The sequence below is a fragment of the Camelus ferus genome, chromosome 16, assembly GCF_009834535.1.
Source record: "Camelus ferus isolate YT-003-E chromosome 16, BCGSAC_Cfer_1.0, whole genome shotgun sequence".
Lineage (NCBI taxonomy): Eukaryota > Metazoa > Chordata > Mammalia > Artiodactyla > Camelidae > Camelus > Camelus ferus.
Genome location: NC_045711.1, coordinates 11,657,597 through 11,676,309, shown reverse-complemented (window position 1 = coordinate 11,676,309; position 18,713 = coordinate 11,657,597). Strand labels below are relative to the sequence as shown.

Sequence of the window (18,713 nt, the reverse complement as noted above, 5' to 3'; positions counted from 1 at the left end):
CACCTGTCTTTATGGCTGGCTTATTTCACTCGGCATAACGTCCTCAAATTTCACCCGTGTTGTCGTCTGTGTCAGAATTTCCTTCTTTTTAAGGCTGAACAATTTTCCATCATATATGTACACCACATTTTGTCTAGCTATTCATCTGTCGATGGACACCTTTGGCTATTGCGAATAATGCTACTATGAACATGGGTGCATAAATCTCTTTTCTTTAGCTCAGAGTTCTCGGGGAATTTACCATTTCTGGCTTGGAAATCTCTGATTCAGTTTCCTGTTATTAGCAATTGGCTCTTCATATCCTCTATTGGGTTTCAAAATTATTAACCATCCTGTTACTTCCCCCAAATTGTTTCTCTGTTATCTGTTGTTTTCCTCTGGTGACTTCCTGCTCTTGTTTCATAGAAACAAAATTAATTCATTTAGATGTAAACTATATATTTTTAAAACTCTGCCTTGTTTATTGCTGTTAAATCTATTTCAAGAGGACACTTTCTTTGATTTAGTATCTTTTGACTTGCTAAATCTTTTCATATGTCCAGATTTTTCTTTTGTCTTTTGTGCCCAGTGGATTAGTTGCCTTGAGCTGCCTTAATAGACTACCACAGACTGGGTGGTGCGAACAATATCGCCACTTATTTTCTTATAGTCTTGGAGGTTGGAAGTCCAAGATCAAGGTGCTGGCAGAATTTGTTTCTGGTGAGACCTCCCTCTCATCCTGGCTTGCGGGTGGCTGCCTCTCTCCATGTCCTCATGTGGTCACTCCTCTGTGTGTGCACTCCTGGTGTCTCTTCCTCTTCTTATAAGGGCACCAATCCTATTGGATTCGGGCACCACTCTTATGACCTCATTTTACTTAACTATCTCCTTAAAAGCCTTGTATCCAAATACAGTCACACTGGGAGGTAGGGCGTCAACATATGTGTTTTGGGAGAAATGGAATACAATTCAGTCCATCACACCCACCCCTGTAGAAGAAGATTTATTTTTATTCAGTATTGGAGTTGAGATAGATTTTGCCAGAGAAAGTGGCTATCTCTTGAAAATACAGACCCAGATGGAAACATTGTCTCTCTTTGGGGTAATTTATCTCAGAGAGCTCTTAAACTGTGGAGTGGACCTCCTGACAGTTAGCAGATTTTTTGGGGGGGGGTGGTTTGTTCTCTGGATTTGTGTGACAGTATAGAAGTAGCTGGGCAGCGACTTGTTCTCAAAGAGGTGCTGCTAGTGTGCTTAGGGGCCAAGCTTGTCAGTGCTTCTGCCTTCGTAGGGCTGGTCTGCCCCACCAACTGAAAGCTGCAGCAATGTGGAGGACCTTGAAGTCCACCAGGCTCACGAGGGACTCTAGTATCCAGGGAACTTCTTGCAGACCTCAGTATGATTGAACTTGGCACCCCATACTGCCCTTGTCCCCAGCTGCTGCCACCTGAGCAGGGCAGGGATATCTGCCATTCCCTGGATGCCCTTCCATTTACTGCCCGGATGGGATTTCCTCCCCATCCTCCCCACCCAAGTCCTGGGCTGCTCTGTCCTTTGCTTGCTTTCATCTACAGCACATCGTGCAGTAGAATTTGGAAGTAGGCTCAGATATTCGTCTTGGACTGGATGACTCACTTCTTGAAACTCTTTGCTTGGCTTCCCTCCCCATTTTCCTTGCACGTCCCTGGCTGCACCTTCTCATTCTCTTTTCCCCGACCTCTTTCTCTGTCTGTTTGACATGAGTCTTTTCAGGGCTCTGTCCTAGACCCTCTTCTCCACTCCTGTGGCTCCGGTTACCTTTGGTGATTCCCGGTCTTCAGCCCAGACCTCTCCTCTGAGCTTCAGATTCAACTGTATCCAACTGCCCCTAGGTAGCTCCATCTGAATGGACCACCAGCATGCTTAACTTATGCCCCAAATCAAACTCAGCCTCCTCGCCCTTGCTGCCACACCAGATCTCCCGCTGGGCTCCCTGGCTGACAAGTGGCACCACCAGCCTCATGCTTGTCTCAGCCAGAAACCTGCTCTCCTCGGTTCCCCATGACCAGTGGTTACGATGGTCACAGCTAACTCCGTGGCCTTCTATGGTGGTGGTTCCTGGAGTTCCAACTCATTCTATTGCAATCTGCCCATCAGACAATGAGGAGGAAGGAATTTACAACTGTTAGACCATTTATTTCCTATTAGGGATGAGGATTAGCCTCTTTTACCACTGCCATTTTCCAACTCTAGTTATAGCAGCATCTTGAGTTAAAAAGAAAGCATTCACGTTATATGTCTATGTCAATATTATGTAGAACCTCCTGTTCTACTATGACAACATTTTCTTTCTTGTATCGTCTCTTTTGTTTTTACTGGCGATATAATAGTTTTTCATCTTGCAATATTTTCCTCACAACGATGTTCTGTTTCTTAAAGTTAAAACCCCATAAAATCAAATTCTCTTTTCTCAGGAGGACTTCCTTTATGGTGTTCTTAGCCATGTTCTGAACGTCAAGAATTGTATCCTTGCCTAGAGATTCCAACGTGCACTAAGTTGTCAAGAAAGGCAACCTAACAGCACCCCAGACATTTTCTGGAAATTATTTTTACCAGTGATGGCAACTGTTTTGTTTAAAGTCTTGGGAGTCTTAAGCCTTCCAAAGAAAGCGTTAACGTTGCGGAGAACAGAATACGTCCCCAAGAGTTATGAAGGTCCACGCTGGTCTCCGTGGTTCATGGAGAACAAGACGGGTGGGCTTGTGGTCATTCTCACTTCAGCAGCCTAGCAAATGGCAGTCTCCATCTCTTCCTTAGATTTCTTAAGTTTATTATGATGACTTGCATTTTTAAGGCCAGGCTCTCAAATCTCACTAGTTAGAGTTACAAGAAAATAAAAACGCCAAGCTGTAGGCAGAAATACAGAGAGGTAAATAAGATTTTATTTAATGATAATGAAAACATTTCATACTGAGATGTTCTTTTTTGTGTCTTATTTTTGGATTATTTCCTCACTTTCTATAGAAATTTATTTCAGATTGTAGAAATAGGAAATAAACTTTCTGAACACTGGCATGTCTGAAAGCTCTATATTCGGCTCTGTCATGCCAATGATCATTTGCATCTACGATTTTAGATTGAAAAAAATTTCCCTTGGAAGTTTGAAGGCATCATCCTGTCTTCTAGTGTTGAATGGAACAGCTGAGAAGTGGAATCCATTTTCATTCTTGTTTCTTTATAAGTGATTTTTTTTTTCCCTCTCCAGTGGCTTTTAGAATCTTCTTTTTATTACTGGTATTCTGAAATTTCACCCTGGCATCCTTTGGTCCGTCTTCAGTGAAAAGCTGGGAGATAAGTAGGTTACCCGAATTGAGAGTCTCATCCTTTTAATTCTAAGCAACATTCTCGTATTAGTGCTTTGATATTTCTTCCACTTTCACTTCCTGTTTTATTTCCTAGAACTATTCATTGGTTCTCCAGAAATTTAACAAGGCTAATAAAAAAGAACCCTTTCTTCTCTGAAGTTTGAAACCAATTGAGAACTAAGACACAGTAGACAGATGAATGGATATCATGATGCTAGCTTTATCACTGATAAGCAGTGAAAGGGGATTTGGCTTAGAACCTTAAATCAAAAGGACTAGTTAATATTTCATCCAAGAATTAGGCAGACATATTTACCAAGTCACAGGCAGAGCTGAGCAAAGCAGGTCTCTCTGCAGGGATGGGCTCGGTGTCACCTGGCAGGACATAGATTACAAGCTGAGCAGGGAGACACCAGAGGGAGCCCCGTGGGGCTGAGCCATGTGCTCTAGTAAGTGAAGCTTCCTCCCCTGGGGAGGGAGGAGTGAGTGGGGCGGGGGTGTCTGGAGAGAGGCTCAGAGACTTTCCCTAGTGGGAAAAAACATGGAAACATGAAGGCAGGGGGAAAAAAAAATCCCCCCAGTTTAGCTATCTGTTTTCTCATCACAAACTAAAAAAAAAAATTGTCCTTTTGTTCTTTTTTTTTCTTTGAAAGATTTCTAAATTTTTATCTTCCAAAACTTCTATTCGTTTTTTTGGCTTTAACAATAGTATTTTTTAATTTGAAAAGGCCTTTCTTGTTTTCTGAACAAGTATCTAGTAAACACAAGAAATTCTGCTAATCCGCAAAGTGAATTCAGGAAACCCAATAGAAAAGTGGGTAAAGGGTGTAAAAAAGCAGTCCGTGCCAGGGAAACCCAGTGACAAGAAAATAGATGAAGAAACATTCAGATTTGCTATTAACCGGAAATGCAAAATAACAGAGCAGTGAGATGGCATCAGGCTGGTGGCAACTGGAAAATGGAATAATTCCAAAGAGGGAGCCCTCATATGCTGGTGGTGGGGTGTCCATGGGCACGACCATTCTGGAAAATGCACAGCATGGCGGCAGGACCCAGTGAAATTAAGTAATGGGAAGAATTTGTGACCTCACACTTTCACTCCTGGATCTATTTCACAGGGAACTTCTTGCCTAGGTTCACGTGGGAACAGGATGAAGCATTAATAGCAGAGATAAAACAGTAAGCCCATTTCTAGGTTGTTAATATTGTCACAGGAGGGGCAGGGATGGAAGATGCAGTGAGCAGGCAGAGCAAAGGGAGGGGGAGGATGAGGCAAGTGAAAAAAGAAAGGGAACAAAAACTGTACTAAAAAAGTATCATGGCTATGAACTCATAGAGGCCAAAAAAAACGTGTATGTGTGTGAAATTAAGTATGAGACTATTCTGTAATTTAGTAATTTCATTCTTAGGTCTAGTTCTGAGAGAAATTCTCACCTAGGTCCGCATGAGAACAGAATGTGTTCATTGTGGTAGCTGAGTGTTGGGTGTTGGGTGTTGGCGATAACCTAGGGTTCATCATTAGGGGACTCGGTAAATAGACTGATGGATACGCACCATTGACTACGATGCAACAAACCAGGTGTTCAAATAGCAACGGGGGTAGATCTTCAGCATTTATCGTTGGGTGAAAAAGGTCAGGAACAAATGAGATTTATAAAGGTTTCATTTATGTATATAAGAAACAGACACAATTTGACACAACGTTGTAAAATGACTATAACTCAATAAAAAATGTTAAAAAAAAAGACACAAACTGTACAACATAGTTGATAAGGATACATATTTAAGGATATCTATTGATTCTGTTACCTGCTGATACATACAGACGAACCCAAAGCTTCAGTGGCTTAAAACAAACAACTACAGTTGACCCTTGAACAACACAGGTTTGAACTGCACAGATTCACTTGTAACCACTTATAAGCAGATTTTTTTTTTCACTGAAAATGTATTACACCATCTGCAGATGCTGATCCAAGGATACGAAGGGTAATTGTAAAGTTATACTTGGATTTTCGACTCCCTAACCCCTGTGCCATTCAAAAGTCAGCTGTATTTATTACTTCGCAAGAGTCTCTGGGTCAGAAATCTGAGCAGGGCTGGGCCAGGTGGACCATGTAGGACTGGCTAGGGTTACACACTTGGATGTATTCAACTGTTGGCTAGGCTGGGCTGGGCTGGGCTGGAAGCTCCCAGAAAGGCTTTGTTCACATGTCGAGAACCTCAGTGCTCCTGTGTGTTCTCTCTCCGTCTCTCTCCCTCCATCTCCATATTGTGTGTTACCCCCGGAGCCTCTAGACCAGGTTTCTCCCTCCAGCCGGGTAGCTGGGGTTCCTTATAGCATGGGACTGGCCTCCAGGTATGAAACCTGAAGCTTCTAGGTCTCTTGACCTAGAACTGGCCCCAGAAATGGCAGAGTGTCATTCTGAGCACTTTCAGTTGGTCCAGGCAAGTCACAGAGTCAAAGGGAGGGGAAATGGCCTCTCCCTCTGGGTGGCTGGTGTAACTTGTATGTATAGTGAGGGGAGAGCTTGATGGCCGCCATCTTTGGAAACTGTATCATGTAGCAGACATAGGAGTTGGTGTAGGGAGACAGGATTGAGGAGGAAAAATAATAAAATAAGAGAAAGGTCTTGGGGGAGGGTATAGCTCAAGTGGTAGAGCACATGCTTAGCATGCACAAGGTCCCAGGTTCAATCCTCAGTACTGCCTCCAAAAAAATAAACAAAAAAGTAAACCTAATTACCTCCGCCACCAAAAAAAAATTTTTTTAATTTAAAAAAAATTAAAAAAAAAAAAGAGAGAAAGGTCTTGCTCAGACTTCTGAGGAAGACTGGATGCCAGCAACTCAGAAATATGACTCATCTAACTTTCTGTGCCTGAGGTACAAAAAAACCGACAAAACCCCAAAACCAAAACCAACGGGAAAAAAAAGGATTTTGTAACCAAAGTCAGAAAAACCCTGACAAAAAATAGAGGCAATATGGAAACGTAAGAAATAATCTGAGTATATGCCAACTTTTGGCAAGTTAAGATGCTGACTTTCACATGGGGAGGAAGAGAAGGAAGCAGAGGTGTCTGTTTTCTCTGTCCTGTCTCGCCAATGCCGGCGTAGGGGGTGTACCCTGAGACTTGGAATCAATTCAGTCAAAGTGGGTGGCCAGTGAGAATGCCCCCCACCCCTGGATGGCAGTTGGTAAACCTTGACACGCAGTATAATAAGCCATTTTTTAAGCTTGTGCCTGCATCTTGAAACTAAAACCACATCCCTGCCAAGACTGGGACTGCATCGCAGTGTTTTTCAAACCAAGTTGTGACCCCATTAGTGCATTGGGAAACTCAATTCAGTTGGTCGTGAACTAGAATGCAAGTCTTCAGGTATGCAGTGTTTGATGAGACATTCATGTCAATAAGCTATCTGCAAATTCATTCATTCATTCAATACTTGTTGAGCACCTACTGTGTGCCGGGCCCTGGGGATTCAGGAGAAAGCAAAGCATACAAATACGAGTGCGGGTGCCTGTGTGTGTATGTGGAGAACACATCTCTCAGCAACATCTCACAGTCCAAAAGCAAAGCAGCCACCACTGCTTTGGTGACGTAGGAATGCTGGGATGTCGGATTGTGTGCTACTTTCTGGGTAACAGGAAGTTACCCCAAGAAAAGCACAGGCCTCTGTCCCAACCCCTTTTCAGCAAAAGGAGAAGCCCAGACAGCTTTATAAGAGGATCTCTGCCCGTAGCTAGTTTCTCTAGTTTCACTTCTTGGTGAGGGTCAGAAAATCGGGTGAATTTCTTTCCCAAGCTAGTGTCAGTGAGAGTGTAGACCTGAGTTAGTCACGTTCCTCAGGTCTTGGAGCCCCATCTTCCTCACACGACTGTGATGTCCCTACTCTCACGGGATGACTTTTTTCCTCTTTATTAAGTTTTGCTTCCCAGTTTCCCTACCCACGGACCCCTCCCCCAGGTCAAGTCACTTAATCTCCACGAGGGTCCATTTCCTCCTTTGTGAAATGGCAACAGCTGAAGAACCCGTCTCTTGAGAAAATGTCTGCGGGCTCTTCAGCCCCGCGGAGGGGCATGAGGACAAAGGCCTGTGCTGCCAGGGCCGCAGAAGGGGTCCCTCCTGCCCAACACGGCTGCCTTTTGGACGCTCCTCCCTCCTCCTGAACTTCCGGTCTCTGCGGGGCCTTCTCCCGGGAAAGGTGGCCCAGGGCTGGGGAGCCAGGGGGCTGGGCCCGCAGGACATGGGCGATGTAGGCCCAGACGCCAGATTGGGCAGGAGCGGAGACCGGTGCCTCTGATCCTGGTCCGGGGTATTTGGAGGCACCAGTGATTCGGGGAGAGTCAGAGGCAGAAAGTGAAAGGGGGGAGGGGCAGGGGGAAACAGTGACCTGCTTCCCCCCCCCCGCCCCTCCTGGCCTGGACCCCTCCCAAATGTGCCATGAGGAGTGAGGTGACTGGCTTGTGGGGGTGAGGGGGGCAGACCTGGGGACCCTGTTCTCTGTGAAGGACATAGACGGTCCTGCCCCCACCCCCACCTCACTTTGCCTGAATTCTCACTTGGTTTCCACTTCTATTTACCGTCCAAAGTCCCGGGTGTTAGAAACACTTGGACGCTCAGACACACGGGCTCAGGGCCCTCGCCTGGACCAGCCTCCTCCCCTTCCCCACTTCTCCCGGCTCAAGCCCATACTTTGCCCTGGGGCCTGGGCTGCCTGAGAGACCCAAGAGTTTGCCCTCCATACCTGTAACAGGTAGCCGAGGTGGGGAGGCAGGTGGGACTGGGGAATGTTTAGGATTAAAGGGACCTTGGTTCAGGGACAGTGGGAGGCAGACAGGAAGATGTGGGGTGGTTTGGAGCCCATGGAGGGGAGGCTCCTGGCTTCTCAAGGCTCCAGCAGTCTCCTGAGAAGGGATGGGACCCAGCTGTATTTCAGCCCCAAACTCATTTCCAGCTGCAGATCCAACCCAAGCCATTGCCTTGACCTACTCTGAGCCTATATCCATCAGCCCCCTCCTGAATTAGCATCTTAGCACAAACATCAGCCCCAGCCCTAAAAGCACCTCAACCCCCTCCCAGGTCCAGCTGCAACCCAGCGCCCAAACCAGCATGGCGAGGGACTTTCAAGACATCCAGCAGCTGGACTCGGAGGACAGTGACCACCAGCTCAGCAGAGATGAGGGCCCAGGCACTTGTGGGCACGGTTCCAGGAGAGAAAATCCATTTTGGAAAGGCAAGTGTCTGCTTCCTGGGGCTTGGCTCCACCTCGGTCTAGCTCCTGGTGGCTCTCTGTCTCTCTGAGGTCTCTGTCACATTCACTCCGTGACCGGGGATGGGCCCCTCTGGGTATGAGGTGCCTGACACCTCTGCTTGTCCCCTGCCCTCACCTCCCTCTCCACCCCAGGACCCCAGGAAAGGGGTCTCCCCCTCTTCCTTCCAACCCCAGCAGCTTGTGCCGGGTATGTGGGTGGGGGAGATGGGTGTGGGTGGGGGAAAGGGCACAGAGAGATACTGGAAGACTCCCACTGCCCAGGTCTTTCTTTAGCAAATCTTGACCATAGGCCCCAGGTGTCTGGGAAAAGGTTTAAGGTGAGAAAGATCTGAGCAATTCTAAGCTCAGGAGCTGGGGCTGAGGAGGGGGTATCAGGTGCGTGGGTGCCAGTGATGGAGCCAGGCTCTGTGGAGCTGGAGAGGGGTTGGGGCTGGAAACTCAGGGAGAGGGTGGGTTCGCCTGGGCTGGGAGGAGGGACCCCTCGTTGCTGAGGCTGGCAGACCCAGGAGGGCTGGCGCTGTCACAGCCGCGAGCGGGAGCTGGGTGGGAACGGCAGGAGGGGCAGCTGTTCCCTGCCCAGCGTGGCGGGCTGGCAGGCCTTTCCGTGGGGCGGTAGCCTGCATGGGCCTGAGGCCGCGTCTGTCTCACCCTCCTCTGCACGCTCAGGGCCCACGCGCTGCCTGGTACGCAGCGGACGCTCAAAAACGAGTTTAGATGTTGTTGAATCTCCCGAAGGTGAGAGGACTCCGTGTTTAGGCAGGAGGCTCGGAGAGAGTGCAGAGGTTTTGGACTGCATGGGAGAGGGGGCTCCCCCCAACGCCTGAGGGACGCCATGTGGGGCAAGTCTGGGGGTGCAGCCATCACTGAGTTTCTCTCCAGCAGCCTCTGCTGCCTTCACGTGAGCTGACACCCATCCCCTGCTTACCCAGGACCATCTTCCACTCTTCCCAGTCCTACGTGTCTGTAGTTTGCAGATTTGGAAACGCTTTGGCCAGTTTTTCTTCAAAATATTTTCTGGCCCCCCCACCACCCCTTGATGTCAGGGACTCCAGTTACCCACGGATTAGTGGTCCCACAGCTCACTGGTGTGCTTTTCATTTTGAGGGGGGGATTCTTTTTTCTCTCAATGTTTCTTTTTATATAGTTATTATTGCTTAAGTTCGCTAATCTTTCCTTCTGCGTGTCTAATCTTCCATTAATTCCATTCAGTGTATTTTTCATTTCTGACATTGGAGTCTTCATGTCTAGAAGTTCTGCTTGGGACTTTTAAATATTGATATTCTACTTAATTTTTGAATATGTGGCGTACAGTTACAACCACCCGTTCTGATGTCCCTGTCTGCCGAGTCTAACACCTGCACTAGTTCTGGGTCAGTTTCTGGAGGTTTATTAGCCTCCTTGTTATGAGCTGTGTTTTCTTGCTTCTTTGTGTGCCTGGTGGCCTTTGATTGGATGCCAGACATTGTGAATTTTACCTTGTGTGCTGGACATATTTGTATTCCTCTGAATACTCTTGAGCTTCATCCTGGGATGCGGTTAAGTAACTTGGAGTCAATCTGATCCTTTTGGGTTTTGCTTTTATGATTTGTTAGGTGGGTCTGGAGCATGACTGAGGTTCTCTACCCAGTGCCCTGTGGGTTGTGAGTTTTCCACCCTTCCCTGCTCTGTCTGAGTGCCAGGCCCTGCTCCCTAATCCTTTCAGATTGTCTTTCTCCTGGCCTTGGGTAGCATTCCGTACATCCACATCTCAGCGGCTTGCTAAGGGGGAACCCTCAGCAGATCTCCAGGATGCTCTGCACAGCTGTCTCCTCTCTGATACTTTGTCCTGGGCATCTGAACCACCTTGGTCTCCACACACTCCCAGCTCCATCTCTTCAAACTCCGGGAGTCTGGAGTCTGCTGGGCTCTGCTTGGGTTTCCCTGCCCTACGCTAAGACCTGAAAACTTTCTCCCAGCAGTAGGCTGGGGCAATTATTACACTCCTCTTGTTGTTTCCTGTCTCCACAGGGATCATTGCCCTTTGTTTCTTGAAGTCCAGCATCTCAAAAAGTCTTGTTTCTTATAAGTTATCTGTTTTTGGTTTTGGTTGTTTTCCGGAGGAGGGCCTGGTGTTGCTGGCGTGGAGGAGGGTGACATCCTTGGTGTGAGGATGTGGAGAGTTCTGGGCAGACGGGGGGGGCTGCCTGGGTGTGATGGCAGTGAGGAGGGAGGGTGGTCAGGACAAGAAGAGGACGCATTTTGTTCTCAGGGGGAAGAGGCCAAAGCAGGAGCCCAGGGCTGGGAAGACAGCCATGGCCAGGCCTGTGGAGACGGCTCTGCGTGTGCGAGGAAGTGGGTGCACGTGTGTGAGCTGTCGTATGTGCGCGAGTGCCTGAGAGTGTGTGTGAGTGTGCTGGTGTGTGTGAGTGTGTGCCTCTGTGAGCCTGAAGTGAAAAATGGGTGTGTGATTGCACGTGTGTGGGGTCGGGGCTCAGCCTGGTCGCGGGGAGGAGACGTCTCTGCGAGATGACGGAGCGCTCAGGGGAGGGGTTCATGGTGGAACAAGGGTTTCTGGGGGGCGGGGGTTGGGGGCAGGGGGTGGTGGGAGGTGAGAGGGTGGGCCTGGGGCGTGGCCCTCGCAGAGCGGTCTGCGGTGGAGTGAGTGACCTGGACTTAAGGATCCCTGTGGAATTGGGGATGGTTGTCTCAGCTTTGGATTTATCTGAGGGGCCCAGGCATGGATTTTAAGAACACGGGGTCCAGCCTCGAAGTCCGCCAGGTCCACGATCGGGGCTGTGAATATCATGTGCCTGTGTGTCGTGTGCCCCTGTTTGGGTGTGTGTGCCTGTTTGCCCTCGTTCATGTGGCTGCAAGTGTGCAAAGGTTTGTGTGCGCCATTCATGAATGCTGGGGTCAAAACCCATTGACTCCCCCAGCAGCTCCCCCCCCCCATCCACTTTCCTTCCGTCTGTCCAGGCTGCATGTCCTCAGACTCTGTCCCCGATGCTCCATAACGCTCGTTCCCTGGTGCCCCCGCCTCCGACGTCCCTGGTCCTCACGCCGCTTCTCTTGCAGGGACGCCTCCTCCACAGCCCTTTCTGCTTCAGCGTCTCTGCTCCAACTTCCACCTCAGTCTGCTTGTCCTGGGCTTCAATGTCCTGCTGCTGGTGGCCGTCTGTGTGATATGGTCCCAAAGTGAGGGTCACAGGGATGGGGCAGTGCTGGGGGCGAGGAGAGCTGTGTTAGGAGAAGAGATGGGAGGCAGTGAGAGGCAGTGATGGGGCAGTGGAGGGGACAGTCAGAGGGACAGCGATGGGGGCTGTCCTATGGGACACCGCCCCCTCCACCTTGTCCTGTTTCCTGACAAGGAGCACAGCTGCAGGTGGAGCTACAGACCCTAAAGGAAACTTCCGACAACTTCTCCTCGGGCACCCTGACGGAGATCCTGGCTCTGAGCTCCCATGGTGAGTGGGTGCTCCCCTGGGGGGAGGGGCCTGCTGGGCTGGATGGTCAAGGGGTTGATTTGTCCGTGTGGGTTTGCTGGGCTCCGAGCTGGGTGCCCAGTGCTGGGTCTTCAGTAGGGGTGTGTTTGTGGTGCTGTTGGGGCACAGGCCAGGGGGAGGATAACCTAGCCCAAGAAGCTGGGCAAAACTTCCAAGGATGCTGGTCCCTGAGCCCAGGGGCCCTGTAGGATGAACAGGAAGGAGTTAGAGTAGAGGACGGAGGCCAGAGCCAGGTAGAGAACAGAATCTCTGACAACCAGGGGGTGAGGAAGACCACTGCACGTTTGGGGGCTGTAAATACCTCCAAGGTGGCAGGAGAGGTGGGCCAGAGAGGCGGGAGGGGCCAGGCCATGCAGGCAAGCTGTGCTAAGTTGTGGGGCTTTATTTTGAGAAAATGAGCATCTTTTGGAAGGAGCTGAGCAGGGAGCAGCCTCAGCTGTTGGTGCTTCAGAAAACCACCGTGCAGAGTGGGGAGGGTACAGCTCAAGTGGTAGAGCGCATGCTTAGCAGGCACGAGGTTCTGGCTCTGTCCCCAGTACCTCCTCTAAAATAAATAAGTAAACCTAATTACCTCCCTCCTAACCCCACCTAAAAAACCTATTAAAAAACAAACAAACGCTGTGCAGCATAGGGAAGACTGGGCAGAACAGGGGGTGTGTGTTTGCAGGGCACCAGAGAGCAGAGTGTGCAGTGTCCCAGGTCCAGGTGATGGCGCTCCAGTGCGTGAGGATGGAGGGGTGTCAGGGAGGCAGAACAGAGGGAAATGTCTAGCTTTCCTCTTTTACAGGAGGCAGCACAGGTGACAAGGTGACATCTCTGGAAGCCAAGTTGGAAAAACAGCAGCAAGCCTTGAAAGCAGGTCAGAGACCCTCCTTTGAGTGAGTGCGTGAGTGAGTGCATGTATGTGTGTGTGGTGTTCCCCCAGCCGAACACTGGAGTCCGGGTAGGTGGGCCGCCCACACTGCCCACACCAACGTCCACCACTCCGCCCCCTAGATCATGCCACCCTGCTTCTCCATCTGAAGCACTTCCCGGTGGATCTGCGCATGCTGACATGCCAGTTGGCGTTCCTCCAGAGCAACGGTAGGGATGGGGGCGGGGGGCTCTCTGGTCCCTCTTGCCTGTCCCCTCCGGCTGGATCTCATCGCCCTCTGCCCCTCAATCCCCTCAGGCACACAGTGCTGCCCAGTTAACTGGGTGGACTATGAAGGCAGCTGCTACTGGTTCTCTCGCAGTGGGAAGCCTTGGCTCGAGGCTGAGAAGTACTGCCAGCTGGAGAACGCCCATCTGGTCATCATCAACTCCAGAGAGGAGCAGGTGAGACCGCGCAGCTTTTCCAAAGGCAGGCGGAGATCTTGGGAATGCAGACTCCGCGAGGCTGCGTTAGGCTGGTTTTGTTATTTTTTTTAAGGAAGAATCCAGAAGCAGAGGTCTGGTAGAGCTCTGGGAGGTTCATGGTGGACCCACCACTGATTCTAAGAGATGGGAGGTTACAGCCAGGAGGTGGCACAGAGGAGCCAGATGACTAGGGAGCAGGTCAGGAGACAGAATGCGAGGCAGGATGAACTAAAGGGCCAGAAGTTAGGGTTGGAGAACACCACGGAGGCACCAAGAGTCCCTGCTTGCTGTGTGCTGGCCTGTGTGAAAGGATGGCATGGTCCCTTGCGGGAAAGGAACAGAGTGGGCGGGATTCCCAGAGACGTGCCTGCCCTGGTTTCCTGGGTCCCTCTGAAGCACCCCAGATCTCCCTGCCCACTGCTGTCACCAGACCACAACCCCGAACACCAAAATTCACAGGGAAGAGCCAACGCATTAGAACAGGTGGGGCATTTGGGGGGAAAGGAGGAGATTAATGGTAACATTTACCGAGCCCTTACCGTATACCGGGCACTTGCATAGATCCACCCCTTTACCCCGCACAGCTAGTAAGTCATAAATATGTATATATGAACATGGTAGAATGATTACAAACATATTTTGCTGTACTGACCAGGCTGAAATTGCCAATATTCTATCAGTATTGGCTTATAAAGTGTCACTTTCATGTGAATCGCCCTAACATTTCAGTGGTCTGTGATTCGGTCCACAAGCAACTCGTGATGGCTATGATTTCACGGTGGGTGGAACTGTACCTTCATCATTATGAAATGAACGTCAGTGTCCTGTTTAATACTTTTTGCTTTGAATTCATCTTTCAGTTATATGAATGAAAAGGTCCTTGATTTCTTTTTACTTGCATTGCTTAATGTATCTCTGCCATCCTTTTATTTCCAACCTTTTTTTTTTTTTTTTTTTTTTTTGGTGGAGGGGAGGTATTTAGGTTTATTCATTGATTTATTCTTAGAGAAGGTACTGGGGATTGAACCCAGGACCTCATGCATGCTAAGCATGCGCTCTGCCACTTGAGCTATACCCTTCCTTCTATTTCCAACCTTTTTGAGCTTCTGGTTTAGATGAGCGATCCTCAGCCTTGGCAGTATATGGTAACCTCTTGAGGAATTTATAACATATTGGCACCTGGTCTCACACTCAAAGATTCTGATTTAATTAATCTTGAATTCATCCTGGGCATTGAGATTTTTAAAGTTCCCCCCAAGATGCTACTCTACTGTGTACCCAAGCTTATGGTATTTCTTCTATAGGTTGTGTATAAGTTTTGGTTTTGGTTTTTAAAAACTGAGTATGTTAAGAGCCCTTTTTCCTTTAGGAGATGAGTGTATCTCATTTATATTCATTTTTCTTTTTAAATTGAAGTATAGTTGATTTACAATATTATGTTAGTTTGAGGTGTACAGGAAAGTGATTCGGTTTTATATATACATTTTTTTTCAGATTATTTTCCATTATAGGTATTACAAGATACAGGTATTACAATTCCTTGTGCTATACAGTGAATCCTTGTTGCTTATGTATTTTATGTATAGTAGTTTGTATCTGTTAATCCCATACTCGTAATTTATCCTCCCCCACTTTCACCTTTGGTAACCATAAGTTTGTTTTCTATGTCTGTGAGTCTGTTTCTGATTTGTATATAGATTCATTTGTATTATGAATCTAAAGGATGCCACATATAAGTGATATCATATAATATTTGTCTTTCTCTGTCTGACTTATTTCACTTAGTGTGATATTCTCCAGGTCGATCTATGTTGCTGCAAATGGCAATATTTCATTCTTTTTTATGTCTGAGTGATATTCCATTGTGCGTGTGTGCGTGTGTACATTTTATGTGTATATATACACCACATCTTCTAGAGCCAGTTGTCTGTTGATGGGCACTTGGGTTGTTTCCATGTCTTGGCTATTGTAAATAGTGCTGCTATGAACATTGGGGTGCATGTATCTTTTTGGATTAGAGTTTTTGTCTTTTCTAGATATATACCCAGGTGTGGGATTGCTGGATCATATGGTGGATTTAGTTTTAGTTTTTTCAGGAACCTCCATACTGTTCTCCACAGTGGCTGCACCAATTTACATTCCCACCAGCAGAGTAGAAGGGTTCCCTTTTCTCCACACCCTCTCCAGCATATTATTTGTAGACTTTTTGATGGCCATTCTGACCAGTGCGAGGTGATACCTCATTGTGATTTTGATTTGCTTTTCTCTAATAAATAGCGATGTTGAGAACCTTTTTATGTGCCTGTTGGCCATCTGTATGTCTTCTTTGGAGAAATGTCTGTTTAGGTCTTCTGCCCACTTTTTGACTGGGTTGTTTGTTTTTTGGATACTGAGGTATATGAGCTGTTGGATATTTTGGATATTAACCCTTTGTCAGTTGCATCATTTGCAAATATTTTCTCCCATTTTGTAGGTTGTCTTTTCGTTTTGCTGATGGTTCTTTGCTGTGCAAAAGCTTTTAAGTTTGATTAGGTCCCATTTGTTTATTTTTCCTTTTATTTCTTCTGCCTTGGGAGACAGATCTAAGAAAATATTGCTATGACTTATGTATGAGAATATTTTGCTTATGTTCTCTTGTAGGAGTTTTATGGTGTCATGTCTTATATCTAGGTCTTGAAACCATTTGAGTTTATTTTTGTATATGGTATGGGGGAGTGTTCTAATTTCACTGATTCACATGTAGCTGTCCAGCTTTATCAATGCCAGTTGTTTAAAAGACTGTCTTTTCTCCATTGTTTATTCTTACCTCCTTTGTCTAGGTTAATTGACCATAGGTGTATGGGTTTATTTTTGGGCTGTCTCACTTATATTAATTTTTAAATAGATATCTTTCATTTTAATCCAGTCTTTTTTTTTTCAGTTTTATATGCTTCTTTTGTTTTCTCCCATTTACTATATGAGATACATTCTTTTTGTTTTCTCCTCTGTGATATTTTGGACTAGATGTAGCTTGTTTTTAGTTACACTAGTAATTACTGTCATAACTTTAATTAATGGGCTGAAATTTATTGGCTTCCAAAAATAAAAGAGTTTATATAACTTTCCATATGAATGGTGGTGAAACCAGCACACTACTTCTTCACAGGGCTCATTCTTTTCTCTTTTTGGAATTGAGAGGTCATTGACATATAACACTGTAAGTCTGAGCCATCCAGTAAGCAAGTTTGATACATTTATATCCTGCAGTATGATCAGCACAGTGGTGTTAGCTCTCAGCTTTATCGTGTTACATAATTACCGTTTCTTTTTTGTGTTGTGAACAATTAAGACTGAGTCTTTTAGCAACTTTGAAACTCCTCCTTCGTTTCTCTCCTATATTCCTTAACTTTTGCATGAATAGCTGGAGTCTTCTCTATCTTTGAATTTCTTTAACCTCATCCAGAAACATCTCAGTGTTTCTCATTCTCTCTATATTTTTGCCTCGAGGCCAGGAGAGTCTTTTTAACACATAAAGTTAGATTTTTTTTTAACATTTTGGAAGATTTCTCTTAAGCCATGCATTTGAATATATGCATATATATATATATGTATATAGATAGATAGATAGATAGATAGATAGATAGATAGATAGATAGATAGATATAGTTCATTTGTTCTCTTTTCCTCTGGAGTAAGTTATCCAAAAGTTTTGTTTGTTTGTTTGTTTGTTGTTGTTGTTGTATTTTTAGCCCTCCACAGCCATCATCTTATTGCTATTTATTTCCATGGCTCTCTCTTCTCCTCTGTATTCTGGGTTCTTTTCTTAAGCCTTCATATCTCAGTCTTGTTTTTTTGCTGAGTTGCTGTTTTTTTTCTTTAAATATAACTCAAATTTTTCTCTTCAGTTTCTTCCCTTTACTATCATTGTATTCTCTTTCTTCTTTGATGTCTTCTTTCATATTTTTATGATTGATTGATTGATCTGGGAGATTGATGCTCTGAACTCCACCGACTACCATGAGTTCCTTAACCTCATGTATAAAGTGTGAACCATCAGGGCTCCCATTTTAGAGGGCTTTATGAGGATTAAATAAAATGATCCTTGTAAAGCATTTAGCGTGAGGTTTAGCCCAGTAAATATTCACTAAACAGTAGCTGTGCTTACAGGAGAAAAAGCAAAGAACGAGTATCAGGAGCTGATGCTTCAACCTGGGGGCAGATTAGCTGAGAAACCCCAGCTAATGCCTGCACGGAGGTACAAGGGACTAGAAACTTCCCTCCTGCCTGTTTTCCAGAAATTCATTGCGCAGCACACGAACCCCTTTCAAACCTGGATAGGCCTCACTGACAGTGATGGCTCCTGGAGATGGGTGGACGGCACAGACTATAGGTACAACTACAAGTAAGTGGCCTCCTGTTATCTCTCCTCGTTAGTTTGGCCTGGGGACAGCCATCTGGTCTTTTCTCCCAATATACTGCCGCTTGGCTCAGGGATCAAGCTCTCCAACCAGTCCCCGCCCCCAGACTCCCAGCCTCCAGGGCTGCAGCTGCTGCTCCTGGAACTCTCCAAAGCCTTGCTTTTCTGAGGTGGGGGTGAGGGCTGATGGGATGGGGGGAACGTCCGGAGCTGAGCTCTGTCCTGCCTTCCCAGGAACTGGGCAGCCACTCAGCCAGATGACTGGCAGGGGCACGAGCTGGGTGGAAGTGAGGACTGTGCCGAGATCCGGGGTGATGGCCGCTGGAATGACGATTTCTGCCAGCAAGTGAAACGCTGGGTGTGTGAGATGAAACGGAACATCACCGACTAGGACCCCTGACCTCCAGCAGACCTCTGACCTGCTCCCTCGCCCTGCTCCCAGCTCCTCCCCTGGGGGTTTTGAAGAAAGGAAGGAGGAAAGCATCATCAGAGGCAGGGGGAGCGGTGAGGAAAGATAGAGGGGGTGGTTTCAGAATCTCAAGTCCAGGGAGACTGAGATCCTGCCTCCTGCAATTCACTGTAATTAGTGTTATAATTTTCTGTCTCCTTGATGGAGTAGGAAAAGAAGAAACAAATACTTGAATCTCTGCGTGGACTGGTTATTTGGAACTGGGAAGTGTAGGGCACAAAGAAGAGGAAGAGGAGAGGGTCTGGAAGGTCACAGGGCAGGGAGAGGGGGAAGAGGCTTGCAGCAGAGGTGCCCAGTGGCAGGCACTGGCAGGGGAGGGGGATGGAGCTGGCCTGGCTGGGGCTGGAGGCTCTGCCCATGACCCTAGGGGCTCCCTGCAGTTGGGATCCCCTCCAGAAGACGTTTCAGGGAACACACCTGCCCCACTGTC

At 47.3% G+C, this 18,713-nt stretch overlaps 1 protein-coding gene across 3 annotated transcripts; it reads left to right on the top strand.

Moving 5' to 3' along the window:
• The first annotated feature begins 7,558 nt into the window (after nt 1–7,558).
• Nucleotides 7,559–18,457, top strand: ASGR2 (asialoglycoprotein receptor 2). 3 transcript variants are annotated; one of them, XM_032498588.1, is made up of 9 exons: nt 7,568–7,778; nt 8,406–8,559; nt 11,653–11,772; nt 11,946–12,041; nt 12,868–12,939; nt 13,077–13,163; nt 13,252–13,397; nt 17,693–17,799; nt 18,049–18,457. In XM_032498588.1, exons 1-9 carry the CDS (start codon nt 7,767–7,769, stop codon nt 18,203–18,205), a joined length of 951 nt encoding a protein of 316 aa, XP_032354479.1. In that variant the 5' UTR covers nt 7,568–7,766; the 3' UTR covers nt 18,206–18,457. The 3 variants fall into 3 exon arrangements, with proteins under 3 accessions (XP_032354480.1, XP_032354479.1, XP_014407087.1); XM_014551601.2 differs by lacking the exon at nt 7,568–7,778 and adding an exon at nt 7,919–8,079; XM_032498589.1 differs by lacking the exon at nt 11,653–11,772 and having other exon boundaries at nt 7,559–7,778.
• The last annotated feature ends 256 nt before the right edge of the window (nt 18,458–18,713 follow it).